At 48.6% G+C, this 10,335-nt stretch overlaps 2 protein-coding genes across 2 annotated transcripts; one reads left to right on the top strand and one right to left on the bottom strand.

Moving 5' to 3' along the window:
* Positions 1 to 188: 188 nt before the first annotated feature.
* On the bottom strand, positions 189 to 2,300 carry FIESC28_10429 (uncharacterized protein; the record flags this gene model as incomplete). Its single annotated transcript, XM_031164561.1, has 8 exons — positions 189 to 422; positions 494 to 735; positions 788 to 1,262; positions 1,314 to 1,525; positions 1,580 to 1,669; positions 1,724 to 1,835; positions 1,942 to 2,043; positions 2,112 to 2,300. 8 exons carry the CDS (start codon positions 2,298 to 2,300, stop codon positions 189 to 191), a joined length of 1,656 nt encoding a protein of 551 aa, XP_031011387.1.
* Positions 2,301 to 8,326: 6,026 nt separating this feature from the next.
* Positions 8,327 to 10,169, top strand: FIESC28_10430 (uncharacterized protein; the record flags this gene model as incomplete). Its single annotated transcript, XM_031164562.1, has 3 exons — positions 8,327 to 8,614; positions 8,674 to 8,731; positions 8,788 to 10,169. 3 exons carry the CDS (start codon positions 8,327 to 8,329, stop codon positions 10,167 to 10,169), a joined length of 1,728 nt encoding a protein of 575 aa, XP_031011388.1.
* Positions 10,170 to 10,335: the final 166 nt, after the last annotated feature.

A 10,335-nucleotide genomic window follows, 5' to 3' on the forward strand; every position in this document is an offset into this window, starting at 1 on the left:
GATTGTATGATTTGACTTAACATGGGCATCTTAGAGTCTATCAATCGAAGTGTTCTTGTAAGAGATACCTATACTAAAAACAGAGAGTACACAAACTCCAATGACATATTGGTAGAAACTGACTAGCCAAAAAACACATCCGCACTCAACATCCCGTTGGTTTCTTGTACAACATGGAGACATTGCAGTTACCACAGTTGTACATATGTAAGGAAGCGTCTCCACTTGGGCTGAGCATAGTACTCATCAAGTTGCTTGATTTCCTCAACACTCAAGTGTCGTCGGCCAGTGAGACAGTCGGCAGTTGCTGCATTCCTCCAGGGGGTTCGGAAGATGACCTTGTATCCCAAAGTGAAGCTGAAGATGACTACGACTCCAATCATGTACTGGAAGAAGTTTTCGGCAGTAAATCCGGCATCGCCCTGCAGTAAATACGCGTCAGTCATTGATTCTCATGATATATGTTACCTAATGGCACAGTTGGATTACTTACGACAGGGTCTACGCCAGAGTAGATACAGCAGATAAGCAGCATAATGGAGATCAACATCAACCAGGTCGGTGCTAGAGGCCAAGCATTTGACCTCCAAGCATAGGTTTCAGAAAAGAGCTGGTCGTTCTGGGCTTTGAGGGCAGCATGGAATCGGTAGTTGGTAAAAGAGATGATGATCCAGTTGCTGAAGAAGGAAGCGCTTGTAATGGAAATCAACCAGTTTAAGACAGTCAAGCCGCCAGCTAGGTTATTATCAGTTTATGAAGATCTCTATACCAGTCGGAAGTCACTTACCAGACAGCTGGATATATCCAAGGACAACAGCAACCACGGAAGTAATGATCAGAGCAAGTCTGGGTCGTCCCTTGTCATCGACCTTGGCGAGCCGTGTCGAGATGAGGCCTTGATGAGACATGGTTCTCAATATTCTTGAAGAGAGATACACTGATTCGGCAGCGATAGCGAGGACACCGCAGATCATTCCAGCGTTAAGAATGGAAGCGATAGCGGGAATGCCTGAGTCTTGGACGGCGACGACAAAAGGCGATGCGGCAACACCGCCTCCACCGAGGAGTCGCTCGTCGTTGGAGGGAACGAGGATAGTGATGAAGACGACGCTGAGCATGTAGATGAAGTTGACTCGGAAGGGCACAAGCTTGGTTGCATGTGCGAGAGAGAAGCGTGGGCTCTCTGCTTCGCCGCCCATGATGCCAATGAAGACCTGGTCACCGACGGCCCAGGTAGCAAGAAGAGCGCAGTTTGCAAATCCCTATGGAGTTGTCAGTCCAAACTTGTCCTTGAAACAGATATTTGAACATACTGAGAAGCCATTTAGGAACGCCGGCAGTTCAGTCCATGTCTCGCCATGATGAACATAGCCATTCGGGCCGGCTCCGAGGACCAAGGCCAAAGATAAAGTAATGATAATCAAGAAGAGAAAGATCTTAATAAGAGATGTTACGTATTCGAACCAGGCGAAGACGGTATTCGGGAGGAGGAAGATAACAAGGCAGGCGAACATGAAGATACTGACTACAGTCTGTGTTAGCTGAGTTATGAACGCGATTCAAAAGACAAATCACTTACGTGATGCGGCCAGAGGGAATGATCCATTTGACCAATACCCGACCAGAATATGAAAGAAACCTGTCTCTGCAGAGACAATTGCCGTCCAGCCTGTCACATATTAGAATTGCTTGTGTATACTTGGATTTTGCTGAAAATACTAACCAAGCCATTCAGCAAAACCAGCACCGAAAGCCAATGCAGGGTCAACCCAGCGATCCGCATAATCGATATAATTGCCAGAGACAGGGAAAGCAATCGTCATCTCGGACAATGACTGCAGAACAGCCCAGACGCAAGTGAGTTGGACCACCAAAAGCAGTAGCTACCTTAGGACCTAAGGTGGTTTATCTTGGTGTATAGCAGTCTAACAAAGTGCACACCATGAAATAGGCGATCACCATATTTCCTGGACCACCAGTAGCTAGAGCTTTGCCAGTGGCGATGAAGACACCTGAGCCGATGTTGGAGCCTAGAGCGATGATCTAGGGAAGGTATATGTTAGGTATGGAGTTTCGTGGGGGCTATCGTAGTTGGGAAGGGATGGACTTACATGGACTTGGCGAGGTGTAAAGGATCGGTGGAACTGTCCGTGTTTTCCCTCTTGAAGTTCGATAGCTTGTGTCTCATCCATGCTTCGTGAAGCATGGAGATCAACGCCATCTTCCTTTGTCATGGAGTTTCGTGATTTCTCCATGACTCCGGGTTGGGCAGCAACATCGTGAAGACTTTCACGGCGCATGATGAAGGAGCTGATATAGCTTCAAACTAATCAAGGATATAGTGATGGGGATAGAAGATGCGAGACGATTGAGTTCTGGTTCTGAGGATTTAAGCTACTTGGAGATGACGATCATGGGTCTTTATATCCATTCTCGACTTCGGCAAACTAAAGCTTTGGTTGAGGGCAGAATCCGGGGAACTTGGGGAAAGCGATGATCTTGACAATCCTACCATAATTGTATTCTACGGGAATGTATCCGCGAGGCTATGATAACCTATCTCAGCTTTAATTATCTAGAGTACAACACTTGAAGGAATAGCAGGCCTACAGAAATACTATGAACTATGACCATATGTTTTTGACTACCATACACCTATGAGTTTACCCCAGATTCTACCCCGGCTTCAGCTTAACTCAAATTAGCTAGAAAGCCACGTTCTATCAGGTCGAGACTCGTCGCGAGTTGTGTATCATTGGTTGGTCGAGGTCGCGAGTGGTCGCATTTGAGTTTGTGACTACCTATCTCTAGTGCTACGGCATCGCTCCCGTTGATCGTACCGTGCTGTTGGAATCTTGAGCTTATCAGTGGTCTCTTGACATGGCGATAACCGTTGAGCAAGGGAGATAATACGCCACTTAATTCGAAGACGGAAGGGCACCGCGGGCAAGGGAGATTGAGGTAATATCTAGAGCAGGTTCACAGTATGACCTGTAGAGAGAGTTGCGGGGTACTCGATAACGAACTCGATGTTATCTTCATTACATTCGTTAAGGGAGCTTAACTCGAGACTGATTGGCTAGGTACTATCCATCTTGTCAACTGTTATCTAGTTCAACCTTCCAAGTACCGCTCTGTCCGGCAGTCATTCAACACTGTCCAGAACAACGTCCGTTCCAAGTTCTACCATGCCAATTCATAAACGTAGGACTCAAAAGCTTGCCATTCTAAGTAACTAGTTTACTACAGCACCCTGCGTTTAAGAGATATACCCCATTCCAGTGCGGCTTGTCTCCCGGTGGCTTTGCATGGCACGTCTAGACTCTTCCAATGAACTGGCTGATACGATCACTTCTTTTTGCTTCAAACTTCGAATGCTTAACGTTATTGTGGTACCCAATCTTGATTACATGATTCAGTGTTGGGAGACTTTTCCTTCTGTTGATAGCATATTGTTATCAGATGTGTATTAAACAGAGTAGTCAACTCATGCTAGAGTCACGATGTCTCCAGGTATTGGCACCTGGAAGTTTGAGTAAGACCCAAAGTCGCCCGTAACAAGACATGATATCAATGAAACAACTTATTCTGGTTTTGTCGATTATTTAGCTCTGAGATTCCCCATGTCAGAATATCGTACTGGACGGTAGAGAGTATGGTCTCAGTAACTATTATGTCCCGATATCCTTATCACGACTATGAATCGTAAATAGACTCTGTATATATCGCTATGAGATATCCAGGCTTAGTTGCTCGCCGTGATGTAGGTAGGGTCCGATGTGAACTATTGGCGGCGAAATTTCGATACGTTAATCATATCACAAGTGTTTTTCTTACAGAGGAGACCAAAAGGATGCTTCTTTGTATCGACACCTCTCCCAGTGCTGGACCTTCTCTTGAACAATGAGGGGAAGACTGGTATGTAGGAGTATCTAAGAAAGATATGTTAGCGATCTTTGATGTGATTGTATACCTGGTGTTGCTTCTCACTCCATCACGCCACTTCAACAAACGGTTGTGTATGTTTCGCAAACCTGATGGTATCAGGTACAATTTCAACAAACCCCACGAATACCGTTGATGCTGTCTGTTCAAAAAATTATTCGACTCAATGTTGCGGTCGAACGAACTCAAACCAAGCTCATCTTCAGAACAATTCCATCCTTCTGCCAATTTCTCGGCGTTCTGGGCATCCAGATGCGGCTGAGACATAAATCACTACCCTGCAATACCAAGAATTGGATCTTGATTGCCCCGAACCAAGATCCCGTCTTGGCCCTGCAAACTGCCGTGGCCAAGCCACTAGAGCCGATAAACGACGCCGTGGTTCTCTTCAATTCATTTAGCAAGATGTACCGATATCTTCTGATCAGAATAAGTCGATTTCGAGCTCTTTGACAATGCCCAAAAGCAACAAACATGATATGGGGCACATCAACGACACAACCGAGTGGTTCAAGGGTCAGCGTTAGGTTACCATATGGACCCTTCTTCGCTACGCCCGCAAGAGACCCTCGGCCCTGCATACTCATGGAAGCCGCCAAACGACAAACCCCACGGACCCTCCCCTCCCTGTAAGAACTGCCCGTCCAGTATAGGATCCGTCAGATAAGGCCGATGCATGGACTCTGCCTACACCAGCACGGGCATCGCATCGTGTCACTAATGTAGTGATCCGGCGAGGTGATTTGTGCAAGCATTCGTCCAGAAGGATGGGATACCGCTCAGGGTATTGCTACAAGCACAAACTGCAGGGTCGAACAGACTGGGCTCCAGAGATGATAGGGGCAACGAGATCGACAGGAGGGACGCGCAACCAGGGCCAAAGATAGGATGAGTCTCTCGCATTACTGTACAGTATCCGTACATTTGATGAAACATACATAGATGGTAGGTAGCACTAACCTAACAAAAAGTCATCTTGCCAACCAACATTTTGGTTGACCAAAGTCTTGGCGGGACGGGGGGGTTTTATATGCAACGACCCAGCCTCGACAAGTAAGAGTTCGTTATCGCTCTATGCCAAGTGATAACGTCGTAGAGAGCAGCGTATCAGGGGTCAGCAGCGCAAGAAGGCTCCCGGAGTGGAAGGTCGGAGAGTTCTGACTTGTACCTATTGCACAACCTGCCGTATTGGGTATCTAGTGAATATGTATGTCAGACTCGGATAGTTATCCCATTCGACTAATTATGCGCAATGCTGTTTTACAGTACATCTCTGCATCGATGTCTTCTCGAATAATGGCCGAGGCCTTCTTGCATGACATCGGCATTCGATTATTTTGGCAGGATAAAGAAGTCTCCCTGTATGCTTTAATGCCCATGATGAGTGAGCCTTGCTGACAAGATAAACATTGACATGACATGGTAGTATTCTTTCTTGAACCAACCAATAAGTGCCTCAAGATATGGATGTAATTGTACTTTGCGCACTCGAATACGGAGATTTCCAACCTGGGTAGTCTCCTCTGATCTCATGCACGAACTTTTAACTCCCTATGTTTTGATGTGGCTCGTCGCACTAAGCTTAACAACAACCTTAGCAGACTGTCCAGTTAAATGAGAATACGCCGCAGGCCATTCAAATTGAGATATGACCTTGATTCTCTCATCGGCCCGTGAAGCAGGGGCATGCAGTTCGGGGAACAGTTGGCGTCACGTGGGTAAAAGCAGGCAACTGCATTTAGAAGATCCGACATCATCCCGAGCAAGCGTATCAGCGACCGTTAGATTCATGACTGTTTGTTACAGTCATTCTGGTCTGAGTCGCGTGTCTCACTGCGAGAAATACTGTCCAGTTTAACTCGGTTCCAAGGTCAGGGGCTGCGCTTGATAACGCTTAGATTGTCTTTGCGGGGGCTGCAAGGGTACCTGGCCGGTCATGTCCGAGCCCGTCAATTATCGTAGACGGTAGGACCCTGCCCTGCCTTGTCAAGGCCTGTCTTTTCTCGTTGCACCATTTCAAAAACAGGGTCTCAAAAAGGATTGGATTGTATTACGTACAAACGCTGGGGAAATTCCTCAAAGGCTGTTGCTTTCTTGTTCTGAACGGGCCACTGGGTAAAGAGTATGGAGCCATCCCCAGATTGTCGGCGATGCGCCCACGGGGTAATGGTAATTGAGAGCAAACTGTTACGTATTACCCCGTAGTTGAAATTCAACGTCTGCGGATCTCGAGATTTCGACATCTTGACTTGACTTGGAGATGCCCTGTATTCGTGCGGATACATGAGGGCACAAATCCAGAGTAGAATCTTTCTAGAAGAAAGCCACAACCGCGGCGGTAAAAACAACCGCGGACCGCAATCAGGGGGCTGCCGACTTGGCAGCTATAGATTCTCGTTTGGTCTTGGTGTTATCGCCCTCTCCCCTCCAAAAGATAACTGTTGTCGCACCACGGTGAAAACTACCCGGGGTGTGCAAGCTATGGCCAGCCTGTCAGCACAAGAGTTCAGCTGTCTTTCCTCCAACTGGAGCGTTCAATCTTGATATGCCAAGATAAGCCATATTTTAATGCGACGCACACTTCCACGATACGCCACTGTTCTAGAAGAGAGCTGTTTTCTCGGCACGCTTCTCCCCTGTGGTATCCTGCAAGATGGGGTCAGAGGCGCCAAATAACCTGTCACGTCGTGTTCCAAAGAGATCTGTCCTCTCGTGAGTCGGATGACGATTTCCGAGCAGGAGCATGGATGGCACCGCGCAAATGTAGAAACCATAAGGTTTGAAATGACCAAACATTGTAATGAAATCACTCGACAAGATCAGTGGGGTGTACTGTAATCTTACAGTTGTGGTGTCATCAATATAGATTGCCAAGGTTCCCGGTATCATGTTGAGCCATAGTTTCGGTAACCAAGTGGCCAAAGACCACATAAACGGTGTCGAGATGCTATCTGGCATGACACCCAACGTGGCAATGCGAGCACTGTAATTTCTCGTACTTCAACTCCACAAAGTCTACCACCTAGGCAGCGTTGGGGGTTGCCTTATGAGCCCCCATCTTTCGAGCATTGCGTCCAGGAAGATGAATGAAAGCTCGCATTCAGTGCACGAGCCGTTGCGTTTCGGCGTTTCTGCTGACTGAAAGATAACAAATGCTTGGCAACAATTGAACTGCCATAGAGAAGTCATGAATAGTAGCCAGTATCGTCACAGTAACATGATGCGTTCATATTCTTGTATGGGCCTCTTCTGGTCGACAAATCCCACCTTGAAAACACTAGGCAGGCGGGTAAAAGGCTTGACTCTTCTGAGATTAACGCAGTGGGAAAAGAAGCGACAGAACCGCGCTCTTGCCTTGACCGGTCATGAAGGAATCCATCAAGGAAGGACAGTACCTTTGCAATGTACCGGTACCTTCCCTCTCGAGTGGAGTAAGCATTAGCGTTTGACAGGGGTGAGGGTTCTCTCCAATTCTCTCCACTTTACCTTCAATTAGGTTGATCGTCTCGCATGGCTTGTGCTCCCCTGGTCGTACTTCTGAAATGTCGCAGAACCGATTCTGGCCAGTAGCTATTGTCTGCTCGTTCTGGTGAGATGGAAGCATTGAAGCTCACATTGCCCGCTGGCCAGGAATGGGAAGGTGCAGTCCTCACAGGAGATGCATGTGCGACCCGTGTACGGATATCCGTATGCTCTGTCGAGAAACACGGCACGGAAAGCACAGACATGTGCAACTTCCCCAGTCCTTTTGCCTCTTTCCAAATCTCATCTCAGTGCAGCCCATTCGAGGATTCAATCTTCCTTCCTTCCCACGAAACAAGCAAGGGGTGCGTATAACCGTGACATCCACGTTGGATCTGTCGAATCGGGCGCCTCTTCTTCCTTCCTCTCCGTCGCCTGGCCCTGGCCCTCATGCCGTTGATAGACTCCGCTCCGCCATCTCAGACTTTGGACCTACCCCAACCATCCATGTTCCTCCGTCCGTATCGCGCTTCTTGGCATTCAGGCCCTCTCGTTCCTCTCTAATATCCACCCGCTTACTTGCTCCAAGCCTAACAGCTTCTTCTTGATCGGCGACGCAGCAGGAAACTAGGGGGGTCTGGTTTCAAACATGGGGCCTCATTAGAAGCTCAAGTCGAACGGATTCTTCCCACAATGGCGACCTTGTTGCCTTTAGCGCACCGAGTCGAATGAGACCCTAGTTCGCTCTGGCTGTTGTCCTTTCCTCCTCGACTTATATATAAGCAGCATCGTTGCCCTCCTTGTTCGCCCTCGATTTCGATCATCATCGCTCCTTCTTCTCCTCAAGGTCCCTTGACCTTTTCATCAATCTTTGATCCCTATAACTCTCACAGAGTTACCCAGCAGGGGAATATCCAACATGGAGTCAAAGAGCTCCAGCGACAACCCGACTAATGTCGGCCAGGAGAAGGGCACCACAGTCACCGAGCAGGCTGGAGATGTCCAGACGGGCGCCGGCTTTGCCTTCCAGGAGGAGAGCTACTGGACCCGAAATGGTCTCACGCTCGAGTCCTTCCAGCGTCGCAAGTTCACTGGCGATGCCGAACTCGATCGCCGCATGAAGCCCCGCCATCTTCAGATGATCGCCATCGGTGGTTCTATCGGTGCAGGTTTCTTTGTCGGTTCAGGAAAAGCCCTCTACAATGGCGTAAGTCTATGTTTCTTGCGTTGCTGTTGCTGTTGCATGTTACTGACCACTTGATACAGGGTCCTGGATCTGTTCTTGTTGATTTCATTCTGATTGGTGCCATGATCTTCAACGTCGGTATGTACTCACCTCGGCTTGGTAAATGAAGAGAAAACTGACGAGTTGTTCGATAGTCTACGCTCTTGGTGAACTTGCCGTCATGTATCCCGTGAACGGTGGCTTCTACATCTACTCGTCTCGCTTCATCGATCCTTCTTGGGGTTTCGCCATGGGTTGGAACTACGTCGCACAATGGGCCACCGTCCTACCACTCGAATTAACCGTCTGCGCTGTCTGTATCCAATATTGGAATGAGGAGCTTTCACCAGGAATCTTTATCGCCATCTTCCTCGTTGCCATTATCATCATCAATATCTTTGGTGGTATTGGTTATGCTGAGGAAGAGTTCTGGTCGTCTTGCTTGAAGCTTGGTGCTACCGTTGCTTTCATGTTCATTTCTCTCGTTCTTGTTTGTGGTGGCGGCCCCGACAACGGCCGCTACAACGAGTACTGGGGTACCCGTCTCTGGAATGAGGACCCCGGTGCTTTCAAGAACGGTTTCAAGGGATTCTGTTCAGTCTTCGTCACTGCTGCTTTCTCCTTTGCTGGTACTGAGCTGGTTGGTCTTGCTGCTGCCGAGTCTGAGAACCCCACCAAGGCCCTCCCCGGTGCCATCAAGCAGATTTTCTGGCGTATTACGCTCTTCTTCGTTCTTGGTCTCTTCTTCATCGGTCTCCTCATCAGCTGCACTGATGACCGACTCAATATTTCCGGTTACTCCAACGCCAAGGCTTCCCCCTTCGTCCTTGTTGGCGAGTACTCCGGCCTCAATGGGTTGAACCACTTCATGAACGTTATCATTCTCGTGTCGGTCCTGTCCCTCGGTGTGTCGTGTGTTTATGGTGGTTCCCGTACTCTGACTGCCATGGCCCAGAACGGCTATGCTCCCAAGGTGTTCACCTACATTGACCGGGGTGGTCGTCCCCTCATTTCCGTCATTGTCCACATCCTCATGGGTTTCATCGCCTTTGTCAACTTGGACCCCAAGGGTGGAGAGATCTTCGACTGGCTCCTGGCTCTTTCTGGTCTCTCAACCCTCTTCACCTGGGGCTCTATCTGCCTCGCTCACATCCGCTTCCGTAAGGCTTGGGCTCAGCAGGGTCACTCTCTGGACGAGATCCCCTTCAAGGCTGCCTTTGGTGTTGCTGGCTCGTACTTCAGTCTCGGTCTGATCGTTCTCGTCCTTATCGCTCAGTTTTACGTTGCCATTGTTGCCCCCCCTGGTTCCGACGGTATGGGCACTGTCGAGGGATTCTTCATCTCCTACCTTGCTTTCCCTGTTGTCCTTGCCTTCTGGGCTATTGGCTACCTCTGGAAGCGTGAGGGCTGGCTGTCCATTGATAAGATCGACGTCGACACTGGTCGACGTGAGCACAACTGGGAGGAGATCAACGCTTACCGCGCCAAGGTTGCCACTTGGCCTGCCTGGCGACGATTCCTCAACAAGATCATGTAAGCCATTGATCGGGTGCTGGAAGTCTGTTTGCTTAGTGTGTTCGAATTGGAGTATCGCACACCATATATCCACTCTCCTGTATGTCTTATAGTTAATTACGATAATAACATGTCACTTTGCATGACTTTGACGGTTTCCTCTGGGTGAAGTGTGCTGATCCTTTGAA

This window comes from Fusarium coffeatum (assembly GCF_003316985.1).
Source record: "Fusarium coffeatum strain FIESC_28 chromosome Unknown BRIP53273_contig_307, whole genome shotgun sequence".
Lineage (NCBI taxonomy): Eukaryota > Fungi > Ascomycota > Sordariomycetes > Hypocreales > Nectriaceae > Fusarium > Fusarium coffeatum.